The 20,127-nt window shown below is 44.7% G+C and overlaps 1 protein-coding gene across 4 annotated transcripts in view; it reads right to left on the reverse strand.

Moving 5' to 3' along the window:
• Positions 1-20,127, reverse strand: part of DGAT2 (diacylglycerol O-acyltransferase 2) — a 660,465-nt gene that overhangs the window by 618,909 nt on the left and 21,429 nt on the right. For 2 of the 4 annotated variants that reach the window (XR_007770606.1, XR_007770607.1), the window contains exons 6-9: positions 13,036-13,240; positions 9,897-10,071; positions 8,594-8,796; positions 6,928-7,322 (exon numbers count right to left, since the gene is read on the reverse strand). Coding sequence is in view for 2 of the 4 variants with exons in the window: in XM_050930760.1 (XP_050786717.1) it covers positions 7,168-7,322; positions 8,594-8,796; positions 9,897-10,071; positions 13,036-13,240 (738 nt within the window). In the remaining 2 variants the exon portion in view is untranslated. Of the gene's footprint in view, positions 1-5,811; positions 7,323-8,593; positions 8,797-9,896; positions 10,072-13,035; positions 13,241-20,127 lie in introns of those variants that run through there. The other 2 variants (XM_050930760.1, XM_050930773.1) reach the window with 1 other exon arrangement.

Raw genomic sequence — 20,127 nt, forward strand, 5'->3', positions numbered from 1 at the left:
TTTTGGTTCGGTGACCCTCTCGGCTCTGAGAGTGATTTTTCTATCTCCAGGCTTTCTAATCTTCTGTTTCCAAGTTGTAAGTACAAGGATAGTAAGACAATAGGTTTATATTGTTTTTTTGTATTTACATGTGTGTAGTTGCTGGAATGTGTTAAATTGTATTCTTTTTAGATAAGGCTGTTTATTCATTTTTTTCCTTTAAGCAATTGACCCTGTATATTATCACCTTATACAGAGACCATTTTATGTCCTTTTTCTTTCTTTTTATATAAAGCTTTCTTTTTAAGACCTGTTTGAGTGTTTTTCACTGGTTAAGGCTAAGAAACGAAGGGAGGGGGAAAATCTCTTTGTGTTAGATTTACTAAGCCTGACTTTGCATACCCTGTGGGTGAGGGGAGAGGGAGATTTGATCTCTCAGTATTTGTGTTTCAAGGACTGGAAGCAGGGAATCTCCTAGGGTCATCCAGGGAGGGGAGCCTGGGAGGAAGTAACAAGGAAACAAGGGGAGGGGGTTATTTCCCTTTGTTGTGAGACTCAAGGCATCTGAGTCTGGGGGTCCCCCAGGGAAGGTTTTGGGGAGACCACAGTGAGCTAGACACTGTATAATTCCTGGCTGGTGGCAGCGATACCAGGTCCAAGCTGGTAACTAAGCTTGGAGGTTTTCATGCTAACTTCTCATGTTCTGAACTCTAAGGTTCAGATCTGAGTAGGAGAGTTATGACAGGAGCATCCTTCAGATGCTTCCATCAGGGTTAGGGGCCTTGGTGTCTGCACAGAGCGCCAGTGTACAGCCTCTAATCTGGAGGAAGGAAGGAAACTGCAGCATGTTTCATCAGCCCCAACATGGTGCTCTCTTCCCATCCAGAGCCACCAAAAGGCCTCTCTTCAACATCTGTCTGCCACCATGTTAAGGGGGTGGAGCATCTCATCTCTCATGGGCAAGGTGAGCTCATTAGCAAAGCAAACACTGGAACTGATAATCTTCTATCTCAGACCTGGAAGAGACCCTGAAAGGTCATAGAGTCCAGCCCCCTGCCTTCACTAGCAGGACCAAGGACTGATTTTGCCCCAGATCCCTAAGTGGCCCCCTCAAGGACTGAATTCACAACTCTGAGTTCAGGCGGCCAATTCTCAAACCACTGAGTTATTCCTCCCCCTCTTTGTTGTGAGTAAAGCAGGAGGAAGTGAGCAGGCTGGTCTTTAGCTACTACTATCCTTGACTGATGAGTCACTTGACTCTCTGCTTCTATGTACATGAAGCCATCAGGCTACCAGCCCTGACCATTTCTGTTGCCAGGATACAGGAAGCAGGGGTGGACATGAAATGGAAAGCCCAGATCTGGATCCAGAACATAATTGTAGGGATGCTTGGGCCCATCACTGCATGTATTATAACAGAGAACCCCTGCAACAGATTAGATGTTAACCATAAACCCCAGTACTCAGTCCTGTCACAGGTCCAGTACAAATTTTCTGTAAATCCGACAGAAAGGAATGTGATTTCAAACATTCCAGGATCCTAACTGTGAATTAGCCTTGAGGAATCAACTGCCCCATCAGACTGTCTTCACAGACAACGTGTTTGCTTCTTAGAGCAGAGTGACACATATAGTGTCTGGTCTCTTGGTCCCAATCATCTAGGGCAGTGGTTCTCAAGCTGTGGCCCATAGGCTGCTTGCGACTCAATCAGCAGGCAGCTGCAGCGCATGACACAACCTCAGGGCCATACAGTACTATATGTAGTATACAGGTAGTATGTAGGGTAGCTAAGGCCTACATTACACAGAGAGCTGCATATGCAGCCCACAATGGTAAATAGGTTGAGAACCTCTGACCTAGGGGGAAAAGAATCCTTTTTAGCATCTGCCTACTGAGCTTTCACTGGACTCTCTCCTGGCTGGTTAAATGCTCCTGTCAGGGTTCCCTCCCCACTCTGAACTCCAGGGTACAGACATGGAGACCTCCATGAAAGACCCCCTAAGCTTATTTCTACCATCTTAGGTTAAAAACTCCCCAAGGCACAAATCCTTCCTTGTACCTTGGATTAGGAAACACTGTTACCACCAAGTGATTTAAACAAACATTTAGGGAGGGCCACTTGGAGCCCTACCTTCCCCAAATATCCCCTACACCCCTTTTCCTGGGCAGGCTTGAGAACAATCCCCCTTTCCTGGGGAGGCTTGAGGATATATCCTCACCACTTGGTACAGGTGAACACAAGAGCCAAGGGTTTGGGTCTAAAACAATCAATGAAAAATCAATCAGGTTCTTAAAAGAAGAATTGTAATTAAAGAAAGAAGGTGAAAGGAGTACCTCTGTAAGATTAGAATGGAAGATGATCTCACAGGCAATCAGATTCAAAACACAGAGGGTTTCCCTCTGGGCAAAACTTTAAAGTTACAAAAGGAAACCCAGGCTACCCTCCCTCTTCGCACAGAAAATTCACAAGCCAAAATAAAAATAAATCTAAAGACATTTCCTTGCTAAATACCTTACTAACTCTATAGGAGTTGGATTGCTTGCTTCTTTGATCTTGCTCCGGCCACGGAACAGACAGAACAAAAGGCTTTCCCCCCCAGATCTGAAAGCATCTTGTCTCCTTATTGGTCCTTTGACTCAGGTGCCAGCCAGGTACTTGAGCTTCTTAACCCTTTACAGGTAGAAGAGGAATTAACCCTTTAGAGGGTTAAGAGGAATTTTATGCTACCCTTAGCTGTATGTTTATGACAGCTCTCCTCCAGCTATTCCAGCATTCCTAAGCAGTTCTCATAGCTGGGAATAGTTTTGTTTGTTCCCTGCTTTGGAATTTCAGTGCAATTAATCAGGAGCTCAACTTCTCCCTGTTCGGAGCCTTGGTAATGGAGTATCTCTTGAACCAAGTACACAGAGGATCAGCCAGGCCTCAAGTTTGGAGCTTGAAGCCAAGAGCTTCAGAATCCTAATCCCAGATCTGAGACTTTGGGCAGGTCATTTGCATACAGACTCTGGGTGAGTTGGTGATGTTGCTAGAAAACTTGAAGGTGGAGGGGGGGTTGGTTGAATATGTTGCGCTATAACTGTATCTGTCCATAACAGTGAAATATGGACAGATGGCTAAAGAGAGGTAGTGTTAAGAACACACAAGTGATCAGTGAAGTGATATTTGTTTTGCCAGGATCTGTGAATTTCCTGAAATCACCAGTGAGATGCTGACTACTGACGCAACGTACGAATCTCAGCCTGTGATGTGAAATACTGACAGTCACAAAACAGGATCTATATCAAAGGCTACATCCAGACTACCCGCCGTATCGGCGGGTTAAAATCGATTGCTCAGGGATTGATATATTGCATCTAATCTAGACGCAATATATCAATCCCCGAGCGCGCTTATATCGATTCCGGAACTCCATCAAGCCCAACGGAGTTCCGGAATCGACAGGGGGAGCCGCGGACATCGATCCCGCGCCGTCTGGACGGGTGAGTAATCCGATCTTAGATATTTGACTTGAGCTACGTTATTCACGTAGCTGAAGTTGCGTATCTAAGATCGATTTCCTCCCCATAGTGTGGACCAGCCCAAAGACATAAATGACAAAGTACATCAACATGGGATTTACTTGGACTGGAGACAATGAATACCCTCAGCTGCAGGGTGTGGGATGTAGCGTAGTTCTGTCGAATAACAGCCTAAAACCATCTCTTCTATGCAGACATTTGGGAACAAAACATGAACACCACAAGGTCAAACCACCAGGATTTTTCAAGCGGACATAGGTGCAGTTAATGGCAAACAAGCAAGTTTTGCGCTCTGCTGCCGATGACAATATTTAGGCCTCAAAGCACCATATTAAGTGAGTTACAGTATTGTGAAATCAGAAAAATCTCACACTGTAGCAGAGGAACTACTACTGCTTGTGGCTGCAGCCATGGTAAGCACTATGCCCTAAAATTAATTCAGTTTCTGCCATTATCAAGTAACAGCGGCTCACTGAATTGATGACATGGCCCTTGGTGTCCTAACTCAGTCACTAATAGGCAGTACTTTGCTCTGCAACTGGACGAATCCATCGACACAGGAGGCTTAGCTCACCTTCTTGTGTACATGTGGTATATTTACAAAAGGTGCAATACAGGAGGACATTTTGTTTTTCCAGTTGCTGCCTACCAGACCAGCAAAAGGAGATTTTCTGATTGCTTGACAACTTCAAAAAAACATGGTATCATTGGGTCAGGATGTATTGGCATCTGCATCGATGGTTCAAAACCAATGACTGGTAAGCATAGTGACATGTATCAGAGCAGTTGCTCCCAATGCGATGCAGGGGCATTGCAGTATACGTAGGGAAGCACTTGCTGCTGGAAGCATGCCCACCAACTGGAAAGAGGTGCAGGACAGCACTGTAAACTTGATAAAAGCTCAACCCTTGAACTCCAGCATCTTTTCCACTCTTTGTAATGAGATGGGAAGCCAGCATGTCACTCTATTGCTCCACAAGGAGGTCTGACAGCTGTCACAGGGCACATTACCTTGAGTTGGGCATGAAGTTCAAAGCATTCTTGCCAGACCACCCATTCCCACTCACTGTCTGTATGACACAGCTTGGCTCTCACGGCTGGGCTACTTGTCCAATATATTCTCTTGCCTGAATGATCTAACTCTAGAACTTCAAGGGCTCACCGCAACCATCTTCAATGTCCAGAACAAATTATAGCTCTATATATTAGGTGTATGTATGTGCATTGTAATTTGTACATGTTGGGCATTGAGAGGAACTAGCTCTGTTGGTCTGGTACCACAAGTGCCCTGGGTACCAGATTTAGATTGGTACTGACAGAACTGAACCCATGACACTGATTGAGGTGGAGATAATTCAGTTGGATTGTTGCTCTCTATGGGGACTCCTGGGCCTCGCCTTAGAGGTCTTGTGTGAGTGGCTCGTGGGAGTCTGCACTCGCTCACCTTCCTCGCGGTGAGGGCTCCTGCTGGGACTCAAGAAGTTGAAGGGCTGACTTCTTGAGTAGGAGTCTGAGCTTCAGTTCTCTGTCTTCTGTGGATCTGGGCTTCAGTTGCTGACACAAGCCACACTTCTGTGGAATGTTTCTCTCCCAGGCAGTGAACGCACTTGGAGTGTCCGTCAGTCACCAGGATGGATAGATTCCTTGCAACTGAGATTTTTTTTGAAGCCAGGATGGAGAAGAGGGGCCTTGGGCACACCAAGGGGATGGCAAAAGCCAAAAATTATTATTAAAAAGGCAATGTCCAAAATAAAACGTAAACAAAATAAAGAAAGAAAAGAGGCTTCCAAGAAAGCTTAAAAGTAGCAATTCTAAAAGCATTAATGAGCCACCACCAGACAGCTATAGATCCATCTCTAGCCAAGGATGGTTGAGAAGGAACTGAAATGTGTTTGCACATGAGGAGCAGGACATGCACCAAAAGTTCTCCGATCAGCAGCGCAAGGATGCAGAAACCTCTACAGTGGAGCCACCCATAGGGACACTACTTATAGTAACTGATGTGTAAGATTCTCACAAGCGGAGTTTCAGCACTTTTCAAGTCTGCATTCCAAACCTGGGTCTCATGAAGGATCTCTGGGAAGTAAGTGCTTAATTTCTGTGAGGTTCAGAGGGGAAGAGTTAAAGATTTACTATTGGTTAATCTGCAGGTTGTCATTGCCCTAATGCACATGCACCTAGAGTGTGTTGGAGGAGCACTTGCAACACAGTATAAATAAAATAAACCAAATAACCACAGATAACATTTAAGGAACCCTTTTACACATCTGTACGATGCAGAAGAGCCATGGCGCAGGAGAAGAGGGTATCAACTATTTTTGCTCAAATTTATTTCTATAAATTTGTACAAAAAGTTTGGATATGGTACAATATTCAAACAAATAGGAAAGGAGAAACATTTAGTTGTGATGCAAGATTTCAGGACTGTCCTCTTGCATAATACAAAGGCACATTTCAGAGCTTCAATACACTCAACAATTAACTGTTGAAGAAGGCAAGTTACACATGCAGTAGTGCAACTTTTTAAATCACACACACACATGCACACACACACTGTACTCTGAATACTACATCTCACTATAAGCATCAGTGTCAACATCCATGTAAACATTTTATAAACATTTAAAAACAGTCAATAAACGTATATCCTGTGCAGAAAAGCTACTTCCTTACATTCACAGCATGGAATATATAATTTTTTATAAACTCATCTTTGAACAGCAGAATTCATTCCCAACTTTACATGTGGACCCTGATCTTGCAAAGACATGCATCACTTCATGCACGTGAACAGCCTCGTCCAATTCACCCTGCTGCACATCCCTGAGTGTTTGCAGGATCAGGGCCATTGTTACATTCACATAAAAAAATTGCACCTCCCAATACTTCTAGAGTTTGTTTAAAGTATTGCTGGCTAATACTGAGCACTTCCAACATTCTCATACAATACACATTCAAGTACCATCTAAAGTCAGATCTGCTTATAAAGACATTCAAAAATTAAAAATAGGGTGCCAAATATACTATGTACTGCATGGAAATAACATGGTCCGTTGGAGTTACAAGTTCTTTTGGTTTCCAACCCCATGCACACCAGAAGCTATAAAACAGGGCCCAACCATCAAATTGCATTGTTCGTGCTTTCAGAAGGGGCTTTTCCCAAACAGAAACACCCTTGTACTATGTAACGACGATGACATCTAAAAGCAGTTCTTGTGCAGTGTAGCTACAATATCAGGGTCACTATCAAATCAAATAAGTGCTTTCTTTGGGTTGCAAAATAAATGGACCCTACTCTCCCAGCAGAATCTGTCACTGCTGGTAAGAATCTGTAGCAGTGGGAATATTTAAAGGCCATCATTGGCCTTCAGAAATAATTGTATAGTAGATTACAATAGGAATCATGTTTTCCTCTGTCCTCATTCCCACAGCTGTGGGAAATTGTAGTGTTCTTCTTGATAGCAATGGCAATTTGTAATGGGATGTATCTGAAGCAAGATTTTTTTTATTTTTAAAAAGGTCTAACATTTAACTAGTTTAACAACTTTTTTTCCTTTAAAAACAGACACCCATCCACACATGCTTTCAGCTTTATAGAATAAAAACCAATGTGGACTTCTGGAGACACCATCTCCAACTCTGATTTCGAGCAGGTCAAATGTAGTTCTCTCAGTTGATATCCAATACCTCAGTCTCTGGCAGGCCAAACTTAGTCTTGTACTTGTCAAAGAGTCTAACCAGAGAGCTCACATACATGCTGTGATAAAAGTCTATCTCCCTCTGGCTCGGATGGTCAACTTTAGGAATAGTGATAGGTTCCCCAACTGAAATGAAAAACAAAATCCAGAACATTAGACAGTTTCTCTTCCAATAGAGGGTCTGAGGTTTCTGCATTGTCTAGACTCCTATCTATGCTGGAGTTTTGCAATGGTGTAGCTACACTTGTGAAGCCCCAGATATAGATGCCCTGCAATGGTGTAAGACAGGGCTTGCAACTGAACAATTTAACATACTAAAGGGGTTATCCAAAGCCCATTGCAATTATTGGAAAGATTCCCACTGCCTTCAACAAGCTGTGTCAGAGTGCAAGTCACACCAGCACAATCCCTGGTTTCCAGTGGTGCAGAGCATGTCTTAGTAGTCAATTACAGTAGTTGTAGCAGAATCAAAAAAGTTATACCAGTGCAAATTTTGCTGCCAGTGCACCAGAGGGTATAGCAGCTTCTGCTGCTACAGACCAGCAGTAATTTACTACCCCTTCAAGAGTAAGGAGGAGAAATTGTATCTTAACCAGATATCTCAGGAATACAATGCCTCCTGGTGCAATGCCTGGGGTAGTGCAGCTTATGCATTATCCTGTGCTGAAAGGTAAATTCTAGCTCACTGAACTCTTCCTGGGTGGTCCAGGCCACATATATTGATCTTCTGAACTCTGCTGCGTTGGCTATTGGTTCATGTGCTGTTCTTAATCTGGGTCACAAAGGGAGATGCTGCTTTACAATACTGTAAATACGATATTCACATAGGATCCACGTGGAGAGAAAGGGGACAGTAGGGAAACTGATAACTTTGAACTGTCTGCAGAGCTTAGGCAATTGCTGTAGGATGGATTTTTCATTGCTGTAGGATGGATTTTTCATTCACTATGGATCCTTTAAGATGACTTCCAGAGTGTTTCTGGTAGGTCTAAGTAACTGCTGTAATTTTTAAAACTGATGAATTAGAGACCTGACATACCAGCTGCAGTAAGAGAAACCCTGCATAGAACTGGGCTGTTTTTCCCTTCTGAAAAGCTTAGTGCTTTGGGAGGCGAGAACAAAGAGGGGGCTCAGTGTCAGAACACTCAGTCTGGAGTGGGATCCGGACACAGATCTGGATTCTAGAGAGCAACCCAGTGTAACAACTTCTGCTAAACCAACATGGTAACTGCAAGAAAGGATAAAAGGCTAAGTTTACCCTGCTTGAATCTGAGCCTTGGGATCCAGGGAGTCTAGTTATCCTAACCTCAGCACAGTCTACTAAACCAGCCTCTTCTCCAGCCCAATAGAACAGTGCGATGCTGTATGTCATGTACATGTTCAAATCCAGTGCCTACCAACAGTGGTGATGGGCTTGGAATAAGGTAGCAATCCCCAGGTGTTGGAAGAGAAAAGGCCACGGCCATGGAATATGCATGGAGCAAAACCAATGTGTTTCTGAAACTTCTTCTGGACCCATCTTCCCCAGGAGCCCTCCTCGAAGATCACCTGCTTGTAAACCTCGTTCTCGCCAAACGAATACACCGGGACCAAATCCGCTCTACAAAGAAAGAAACAAGATGTGAGTCAAAGCCTTCCAGAGGCTGGAAATCACCTTCTAGGCTCAATGCCAGACACATGCCTGAACAAAGAAGAGCAGCAGAAGAGGCTCCGCCTGATTTTCTGCATGCTGTATTCACTGCAACTTTGCCTGCAAGTCCAAAGAACGAGCCTTCACTATTGCTAGGAGCTACTATGGTTTGCAATATGCAATACGCTCCAGAGGGTGCCCTGGTCAGTTGTACAAATCATCAGAAGACAGATGAGAGAGGGAGGATGGGACTGTGATTAAGGCAGGCAGACAGACAGACTCAGAAGATCTGAGTTCAATTCCTGGCTCTGCTACAGATTCCTTGGGCCAATCGTTTAATCTGTTTCTCCTCCATAAGGAAGGAGAAAAGTGGGGGGAAAATCCCACGCTTTGTCTTGTCTCTTCAAATTGCAAGATCTACAGGGCTGGGACTGCCCATGTACATGTACAGTGCATGGCATGCCTAGCACAATGATCTCAGCTAGGGACAACTAGGCATTACCATAATACAACCCTAAATCAGAAAAAAGGTGAGCTATCCACCAATCACGTACACAACCAGAGCTGCATGGGCAGGACTGAGGCAAGCACCTGAACTGCCAGTTTCATATAGGTGTGCACACACACAAAGTTAATCTGGTTCCTATTTCAGGGTTGGGCAGAACAATACCGTGGAAGTAGAACAAAGTAAAGACAATATAGGCTTTGGAACAGCAGAGTCTTACTGCATTTGTGCAGATGGCACAATGGCAACTGTAGATGCTTTAATATAAAACAGCTTTTGCACCAAGAACAAAGGAAGATGGCACAAGCAAAAGATCTCTACTACCTTAGGCCAGTTCCTTCTACAGCAAACTGTTCCAAGTACACACAGCCCCAAAGGGAAAGGCAAGAAGCAGCTCTCATGCCTAAAATCAGGCATACAGAATATGGGAAGAGTGCATCCAAGGAGTTCATTGCTTCATGTAATGACTGAGGAAGAGTGTAAGGGGGAGGGACTGTTATAAATCTACTCCCATAGATGTGCTGGAAATTGAAGTGTTATGGATTAGAGTGGATTTCTCTTTTACCCGTGTCGTAAAGCCAGCTTCACAAATCCCTTCCGATTTTTCAGAGTCACTGAGTTCTTCCCTGGCATGCAGTTCAGGGACTCCGCAGCTCCTCCAACCACAATGACAATTGCATTTCCACTGCCATTCTTGGACAGGATGTAATCTATGCTGTCGCGGTTCACAGGACAGATACCTGAGCATTCCAGGAGAGAAAAGTCTGGCTAAGAATTACTGAAGACTTGCTGTTTGCAGTGCAGAAGATGAGTGGGTAAGGAGAGACATTTGGTTTTGAAAACACAAAGTGCTGCACAACCCCCAGCTTTTAAAGAGCATCTCCCCCCATCCCTGAGGGTGAGAGATGGCACTTATTCAATTCCAGCTGTTATAGACCAGCTGGATGGTCTTAAATAGGCCAACCATCCTCTAACGTAGAAAAGAAATCCCCACGGGCCAAAATGAACTCCAAAAATTTTTAAAACCACATGGGTATGCTGAGCTCAACATTGCAACACCTAAGTGATTTAGAAACCTAAATCTCATTTTCAAGAGGGATTTAAGCACTTAAGCATCTAAATTCCATTGATGCTGGATGGTATTTAGGCTCCTAAGTGCCTAAATCCCTTTTGAAAATATTTTCACACTCCTAGATCAATTAGGTACTGCAACACAGGGCACAGCAATGCCCAAATACCTTTAAAAAGCCAGGCCTAAAACCTATAGATGCGGCACTAGTCTTACATCAGTACAAGGCCCCTAATCCCACCAGCCTTTTGCTATTATAGGACATAATTGCTCTGGTGTGTGGGCACTGAACTTCACCCCCCTATCAGTTGGTAGTATTGCTCACTGGTGTAGTGCTGGAACTGCTAGCACACAGGGGCTCACTTCTGCACTCAGAGATGAATGCCCATTTGTCTAAGAGCCATACGGCTGTCTGATTTAAGGGAGAAATCCTGCCCCTGAATTTTGTAGCCATAAGAGTAGTTTTACACTTATTGAAGGGAGAAAGTTTGAGTGCTCAGTCAATTTAGCAGGATTTTCTGAATATTGTAATGTTTTTTTCTGGGGGACAGTGTGAAACCATGGAGAGACAGGAAATAGTAGGGAAAGGAATCTCATTTCCCTGGAAAGATGCTTTCTACTCCAGAATGCAACACGAAAGCAAGAAATGCACAGTGCACCTTCACACTGGGATCTCTTTATTCCAGTGTCAATTAGCCAAAGAACTAGCACTTTTAACATTTTTCAAAGTGGAGAGTGCTAGAAGTTAAAAAAAGCTAGACACTTTCTGTTCTGCTCTCAAACTAGAAAGGATGTATGGTGAAAAAGTATTCTGGTGGTGCCTTCATTACTGCAGCATAACTGTCCTAAGGACCCAGTACTGGCAAAGATGAGGGTACAGTCTGCAGGAGAGTAGGTGAATACCATCCATTATACAGCCCTACAGGGGGCATAATGCTTTACGGAATTAGTGCAAGGCTTGGCTCCAAGGGGCTTAAAATTCCAATCAGAAGTAGAAAAGGGGGATTTATTTTCCAGCTTAATTAAGTGATATTTAATAGACAAATCCCAAATATATGCCTAATAAATGAAGTATATTCTCAGGTTCCTGAAATACAGGGATTTTATGGTAAGGTTATTCTCACAAACATGAACAGCCTAAAAAAAAAAGTGTCCTTGTTCCTAAATTAAGTTGCAGATACACTAAAACACAATACACAGTCAAATGATTTGTACTTTCCTGAAATCAGTGACAGCTCTCTCACTAGAGCCTAGAACATACATGATTTAAAGATTAGAATGAGATGTATTAGTGCAACATAGGAAGATCAATTTCACTGGTTAATTCCCCCAGCCCCATCTAAACAGAGAGACAGCTTCCTTTTGAAGGGGAAAAGCATTTTATGGAACAGCTGCAAGCTGAAATAATACCATTACCTAGTCTGTTTGTGGTAGGTAGCTAACTAGCGCATGACATGCAGGTTAGCAAGAGACCATCCCTCCCTGGTAGCAAACCATGGTGTGACTACCCCACAGTGCCTGCCATGGTCTATTTGTGTGCAGTCTACTGGTGTGCGTGCGTGCACACACACACACACACACACACACACACACACACACTTCACTGCAGTGCTTGGAGTTAGCCCTCTGGAAAAAAAGGACAAGATAAAAGCACCCCAGCAGACTATTAATGCAAATCACTGTATTGCACATGGACAGTCCATGGCAGGCTAGATTCACACACCTCCAGCTTGCCACAAACTAAACGTTCATGTAGTCAAGCCCTAAGTGTAACCTCACCACCGCCTACTGCCACACAGAGCATGTCTGAGTCATTCCAGAGCTAACAATACTTCCTAAGGCCACATCTATACTACGTATTTCAGTACAAGTACATTGCTCAGAGGGGTGAAAAATCCACACCCCTGAGCAACATGATACTGACTGTAGTCCCCTTCGGAGACAGCGCTATGTTGGCAGGAGAGTTTCTCCAGCCAACATAGCTACAGCCTCTCGCAGAGGTGGAGCAACTACTATGAGAGAGCACTCTTCAAAGCACTACAGGAGCGCAGCAGCACCAATGTCGCTTTTGTAGTACAGACCTACCCTAACATTCTTTTCCTGGCCATTGGAGTTAATAGTCCAAGTTTCCCCCTTAAAGGCACAAACTACCAATTTTCTATAGCCTTTTTGGTAATTACTGTAAATGGCTTGAGAAGCAAAGTTAACCACAGTACTAAAATAATCAAGCACTAAAGAGAACACTTATGTTTGCTAGACATAAATTTGGCCTGTTTTTTCTCACCACCTCCAAATGCTCAATAGATCTTAAGAGATGAAGTGGCTTATTGTATCTTAGTCCAAATCCACTGGTGCCACTGCTAGATTGCTCACCTGCAGTGTTTCTTAGAGCTATGGCAAGATATGGGCTTCAGCGCACCTTTGTCATTCTATTAAAATAAACCAGTCTCAGCCACTCCAGCAGGCAAGCCGAGAACGAGCTGAGGAAGAGAAGATTCTGGAAATAAACTGCTTTTTCAGCTTCAAGCTTTGGATGCTGCAATAGAGATTGAGGTGGAGGGGGAAGAAAGACAGAATCTGAGAGTGGCTAGGTGGGGAGAGGAAGAGACAAAGGAGTGGGATCTTTTGCTCTTACCGCCAGACATTAAGTAATCCCTCAAAATAGGCATTCTGAAGTTCCCAGCAAGTGTAGCAAGGTACGGTCTGATCCCAGGAAACTTCTGGCCAACACCAGTGGCTTCTGTGCTGAAGTTGCAGAACGCACCCAAGCCCATAATTCCATGTGGGTGGTAGCCAAAAATGTAATTCCTGTTGGTCAGCAGATTGTGGGTTTTTACCAGCTGAGAAAGAGAGGAATGTAACGTTAAAACAATTGTTTAAAATGCCAGCGAAGTTGCATGCAGAAATTCTCTTGCACGAGACAGCTTAAGGCCAAGAGAAAAGGAGGTTTTGAAAAGTAAGTTTGACACTAAAATGTTGAAATCCGCAAAGCATCAGTGTCCAATTCACCAATGCTGATCTGATCCTAGCCCAGAAATTTACCTCCCATCACCAACCACCAAGGTAATCCAGGACATGCCATCTTGAATTCACGCAGGATGGTGGAAACAAGAGATTCACCAAGAAAGTCCTTTTGGCTCCCTACACTTAAGGGGCAAATATTGTATGAATGTGTGTTCCCTGTCATGGGACCACATGCTCACTTTGCCATGTTTCACAGAATGATTGGGTTTCAGCAAAAACCATTTCCGTTCAATGCCCCTCCTGACATCCCATGTCCTGAAATCCTATTCTTTGCAGTCCTGGAAGCAGCAGCTATACTTCGTGCCACAAAGCCCTTTAGACTGAACTATTGCACAAGAACTGGGGAAAACCATTTCCTGTATTCGTTTCCTGTAGCTGCTAGCAAAATTCAACTTGCTGAATACCCGAATGCAGGCTGACTCCCTGAAACCCACATCTGCTGCTTTGCGCTTCTAGAGCAGTTCACATTTATTCACCTCCCCAAATAAGCAGCCTCAACATAGTTTGCGCTTGATTGGTAGCGGACAGTTTTTGTAATTTTTTCTTCCCATGTTAGTGAGATCTTTTCCCAACTCTTCTAAAATGCTAAGACTGGGTGCACAAGGCCTTCATAATCAGTGGCTGGCACTGTTCAGTTCCTGGAGGAACTGTACAGGAATCCAAGTGACAAGCCTTCTTGATTCAAGGTTGTGAGAGTTTTCTGGCCATTTGAAAATAGGGAGAAGACTGGCACTCCCTCCTGGACAAATTCAAATTTCATCAGCGCGTCTTAGTTCTCAGCCACACATAGCAAACAAAGTGCAGAGAAAAATCCACGGCCTGCCTGAAGCTGTGCCAGGTGCAAACTGGTTTCACTTAATGAACCTGCTACCATTTAGCACACAAAACACCCCCATGAAAAGCCATCTGACTGGGAAAGGAAGTCAAGTAATTTTCACGCAGTTCACTGACCCTGTAATCACAGCATAGGAATACTGCATGGTTTTGCATCTGAGTGACCTTCTCTGCCATTAAAGCCTGGATACCTTATACAAGCTATCAACTGGTCTTTCACAAGGCAGAACAGATCACTGACTAGAATTCCTTAGCGAATGCAGGAGTAGAGACTGGCTTTGTTTCACATGGTGCATTCAGAATAAGATTGTACAGATTCTGCCAGGTTCCAAAAAGGCAGGAACTTTAGCTGCTCTGGTGTAGAATATGGTACAACACACCACAGTCTAAATTTTGGCCTCTGATATCTACATGCATCTTGCATTGAAGTCAGTTTAATGCGTTAACTTCAGTGGGAGGTGCACTCATGTATGGGTACTGTGGTAGCACCCAGGAGCCCCAGTCATGAGCTAGGATACCATTGTGCTAGGTGTTGTACAAACACATAAGACAGTCCCTGCTCCAAAGAGCTTACAAATCTCTCACATATCCAAAGGCAGAATATGGCCCTTGGTATGAATATATAATAAGTTGTATTTGAAAGAGCAGAGAAACTTTCCAAAAAAACTGATAATGTTGCACCATAGCTGATTTACACCAAGAAGTTTATTGGTGATATGACAACATGGCTCGACTAAACTACAAAGTACCAAAACGCATCTCTGTGGGCCTAATGTGTTGTAATAAATCTAATGCCCTAGCGTTTGTATGCACATGCAATAAGTTGTATTTGAAAGAATGCAGAAGCTTTCCAAATATCTGATGAAAGTAGGTTTGCACCATCACAACCCATTTTAAGCAAAGAGATTTCTAGGCAAGAGAAGTCAAGTCATGTTGTCCTGAATTGCCAAGATTCCAGATCACCAAAAAGTCCCTAATACATTGCAATTGATCAAGTGCCCAGGAGTTTGAGTCAAACAGAGGATGGTACTCTCAAAAACAAATCTAACACACAGTAACGTTTGTTCTGAAAAAAAGCATATGAATGATATATTTAACCTGCTGAAGTATGGATCATCTTACTCCCCAGGGACTTACTCTTTTTAACAGCTGTGAAGAGTCCTGTGGCACCTTAAAGACTAACAGAAGTATTGGAGCATGAGCTTTTGTGGGTGAATACCCACTTCGTCAGACGTTTCACCCATGAAAGCTTATGCTCCAATACATCTGTTAGTCTTAAAGGTGCCACAGGACTCTGTTGCCTTTTACAGATCCAGACTAACATGGCTACCCCTCCGATAGTCTCACAGAATTTATAACAGTGTAATATCCCAGCAGCATTATAAAGATGCTCAGAGATTTATTACATTATGGTAGCAGCCACAGTTCTTGAGCAGGAGGGGACCCTGTTTTGCTAAGTGCCATCCCCATGCCAAGATTCAAACTTATTGCTTTATAAATTAGGGCAAAAATTTCAGGGTTTCCCTCCTTTTTAATCTCATGAAAACAAATGCCGGCAAGATGACACAAAGCAACTCTTTTCCTTCTCTGGAGGGAGAATCCCCAAAGATCTGATTATGAGCCCCCAGAATGACAATCTCTAGATGAGCTCTCTGAAGAGCTCAATTATGTATAGTTTGCACTGCACTAATACTCAAGATCCTCAATCACAGACCAGGATCCCATGGTGCCTGGTGCTGTGCAAACCTAGAACAAGACAATCCCTGCCCTAAAAAGCTGCTTATATTCTAGCACTCACAACTGGAGAGACTCAGGCACCATGTGTTTTTAAAGCTAAAACTGTTTCATGTCTCAGAGAAAGAAACAGATGCAATCTTTTTGCATTTAACTCCATTACTGAACAAACTGCTGTGCATCATTAATTGGCACTGGAGTGCATGTTCTGCCACCTTGCTTTGTTCTAGTACCTGGACATAGCAGGAAGGACATTCCACATCTTTATGGCTTTGGGATGCAAGAAAGTCACGGGGCCAGACCAAGAACTGGAAACTTCTTTTCAACAGTAGCAGGGATAACTAAATGGAGGGGAATGGGTGGAGAGAGACTGAACATTCAGTTATGGCTAAAATAGCAGTACCCGATTTCTCCTGTCCTAGTACTGGGGGGGGGAGACAGGTAGCAAGTAGTGACTAGTAGGCCTGGGCAAGGAAGGTGGCCACAGTACACCTCTAGTTTGGTTCAACCAGCCTCAGGGTCTACAAGTTACATGTGGCATGTTTATTAATAGCTGCAGAGCCTTAGACACTGCAGTTAAAAGGGTGACTGAAGGAGCTTTAACACACTTAGGTGAAGGCTGAAGCAGATTGTCCCTTTGCTGGCAGACTAGCAGTACAAACAACTAAGCACAGCTTTCCCCCTGCTGGAGTGGTCTAGATATTGAAGGGATGGGGCCATACCTCTCCAGGGTAAGGCTGCTCTGGGTTACAGCTCAGAGACCTAATTAAAGATGCTGCAAGGTCTGGGTTACCTTTCTGCATTCTAATAATGCATATACAGAGCCTGCCCCTTCTATATGCCTCAGTGACCACAGTGAGAGGAGGAAGAGAGCCAGCTCATCCCAGCAGCTGTACTTTGTCACCCTGAATCCCACATGCTTGTGTTTATCCTGAGAGGTCACTTTAGGAGGAGTGCACACCTTTCGGGGCTTGAAAGCCACACTCTACAGTGGTGTCTGTTTACCATTGGACTCTAACCTGTCAGGGCTTCCACCAGACAGGAGGCCCTTTTGCAACCCTGCCACCCTTCTGGAGGCTGAAGCAGCAGTGAGGAGTGATCAGTTACCCACCCACCCCCCGGCCCTTCTCAGCACATTGTGAATGGGCTACAGAAGTCCCACGGGTATGTCCACACTGTCATGAGGTGGGATTGCCTCACACGTGGACAGGCCTGAGCTAGCTCGGATGGAGCTAGCTTGCTAAGAATAGCAGCAGAGCTGTGGTGGGACGGGGTAGCCACTGGCGTACAGTCCCACCAGTACTCTGGGTGCATACTTGGAGAACCAGTCCATGCCACTGCATCTACAGTGCTAGCGATACCTAAGCTCGCTCGATCCAAGCGAGTGCTGGTAGGCCTGTGCATTCTGCCTCGTCCAGCCCGGTGGACGTCTGGCACATGAGACAACCTTGTCAGAAAACTACATCCTCCCCTTCTCTCCTCAATTTAACACAGCCCACTGCCCTTCCTTTGCAAAGCATCCCAGAAGGATGGGGGCAGGCCAGCCAGTTATTTCTGTGTAGCTGCTGAGGGGGCAGGTGCCAGGTTAGTGAGTTATATCACTGTGCAGACCCTTGACCATGGCACTCTTAAAAGCCGTACCCCAGAATGATGTAGCATTTTGAGCAAATCAAGGGGGCTTCTAGAGAGGAACACTCAGGCAGAGGGCTGGGGGAGAAAATCCAGAAGTATAATAATTAAAAGAACAAGAGCTTTGGAAGAATGATAAGTGCTCCTGTGTCAGGGCTTCAGCCAAACCTGTACCTGGCAGAGGCTAGAAAAAACTTTTCCTGGGCACAAGTTACCCATGAAGAATTTCTGGCACCTTCCTTTAAAGCCACCATTGGCCACTGTTGGTGGCAGGACTGTGGACTAGATGGACCACCGATCTGAGCGTGGCATTTCCCACAAGATCCTATAGGTGATTAAGCCAGCTGATTAAGAGGGAGAATAGTCCATAACTGCACATGGTTTTCTTTTCCCCTGTACACATTCTACTTTAGCACAGAGATCCTAAAGTGTCCCTGGCGCCCCCTTCAACACCTCACTCTCCACTCTCCGTGTAACCGTCCTCCTCTGCTTATTTTACAGCCCTCACTAGGTGAAAGGTGCCTTAATGCAAAGTTCAGCAGCATGAAATCCACACTTCCCCATGCCTCATGCTGTTCAGCGGTTACTAACGAGTGATATTTTAAAAGGGTTACCCCCAGACTGAAACTACAACCTTCGGCCCAGTGCCCTGAGGTTGGACTTTCCTCCCCACAGCTAATAAAGCTGTTGTGAACGTGACTCCTGGGTGCATAGAGAGCTGTTGAGTCTGACAGCGCAACAGCACATGCACAAACAGAAGGGGAAGTAGCCATAGTAACTGAAGACAGTCCATGTAGAGAGCCTGAACAGCCTAGGGGCCAAAGGGTTGAACACCATCCAGACCTAGGAAGGAATAGGGCTCACCACAAAGCATTGACTGTCCAAATGTATTTGTAGACCAAGGGTACGTCTACCCTTTGAGTGGCAGTAGCAATGGTGTGATGGGCCAGTTGCCTCTAGTCTGCACCTAGCATGTCAGCCGGATCCAGGCTTGGGCCAGCTAGCCCCTCCCACACCTCACACCGCCATACACTACTGTTAAGCTCACTAGGTCAGACATTGGGTCTCATTGCTCAAGCTCTGCTTGAGCTGGATTTTACACCTCCAGCACCACATGGAGACATGCCCCCTGGCTTCCTTTCCTTTACTCCTGGGGTAGGGGTGACTGAGCACAGGGCTAGTTCCTGTTCATATTTATTCCTCTTTATGCTGGAATAGCAGGAGGCGTTGGGTAAGGGGGTGGAAGGTTAGAACAAACGAAGAGCAAGCAAGGGGTCGGTGGGGGCAGAGAGAACGATGCAGGCTGTACGAGGACTGAGGCAGAGGCTGGTGCAAACAGCCAATCAGCAGAGAGTAAAAGCTGTCTGAGAGTTCCCAGTGCCACACGCTAGCTGCTGACATCACTTGGGTCCAAGGTGTCTGGAGCCGGCAATAACAGCTGAGCATCTCCCTGCCTCACTGGTGCCAGGAATGCCTCTCGTATCCCCAGAGGCTAGAGTTTGTCCTGCCTTGCTTCCTCCATAGCCCAATCCCCTGACCCGGAGTAGGAGTGCTAAGACTCAAGGTCTGGCTACCATTTTTGCAGCACCATCCATCTATTCTGTCTCAGAGGGGCTGGATGTTATTGAAATTAGGGATTAAAGAAGATCTGCAATGTCTAGTGCAGGATGCAAGAGCCTCTGCTTCAATTTTGCTGCCGCAGACCAGCTTAGAAGGAAGGAAAATACTCTTCTGTATGCCAAGTAGGCCGGCCAGATCAAAGGGATTTGGGAGCAAGCTGGAAGAGCTCTTACAAGCCTCACTTGGCACAAATCGTACAAGGCTGCCTGCAGCCACCTTTGACTCTGCTAGCAAGCTAATTGTCAGGTGCTTATTTGAAATAATAGCATTAAGCAGAGGCTGTTTGCAGCTACACTCTTTGCTCCTGAATGGCTTCAGCAGAAGCTTAAGTAGCCAGCATTAAATGATACACATTCAGAGTTTTGAATGTGCATCTCTTCTGACCAAGTAGGAACTTTATAAAGCTGAGCACTATAGGGTTCACGTGACAAACACTGGTTCACATTCACAGGGACTGCAGTGGTTCTCAGACAGGGGTACCTAGAGGTCTTCCAGAGGATACGTCAACAAGGATTTTTGCCTTGTTTTACAACAGGCTACATGAAACCACTAGCGAAGTCAGGAAAAACTAAAATTTCATACAGACCATGACTTTGTTTATACTTTCCTATATAGTAGATCAGAGTTTCAAACCTGAGGAGGGTCACGATATTTTTATAATTATATGGTAAGCAATATCAGTAACAGTGTGCTATGACACTTTTTTATATGTGTCTGATTTTGTAAACAGGTAGTTTAAGTGAGGTGAAACTTGGAGTACACAAGACAAGTCAGACTCCTGAAAGGGATACAGTAGTCTGGAAAGGTTGAGAGCCACTGGTTTAGAGAGAGAGGGAGAAACATTGTAAGTGTTGATGTGCACCAATGCTGATTTCACTCAGGAAAA

The sequence above is a fragment of the Gopherus flavomarginatus genome, chromosome 1 (assembly GCF_025201925.1).
Source record: "Gopherus flavomarginatus isolate rGopFla2 chromosome 1, rGopFla2.mat.asm, whole genome shotgun sequence".
In the NCBI taxonomy this organism is placed as follows: domain Eukaryota; kingdom Metazoa; phylum Chordata; order Testudines; family Testudinidae; genus Gopherus; species Gopherus flavomarginatus.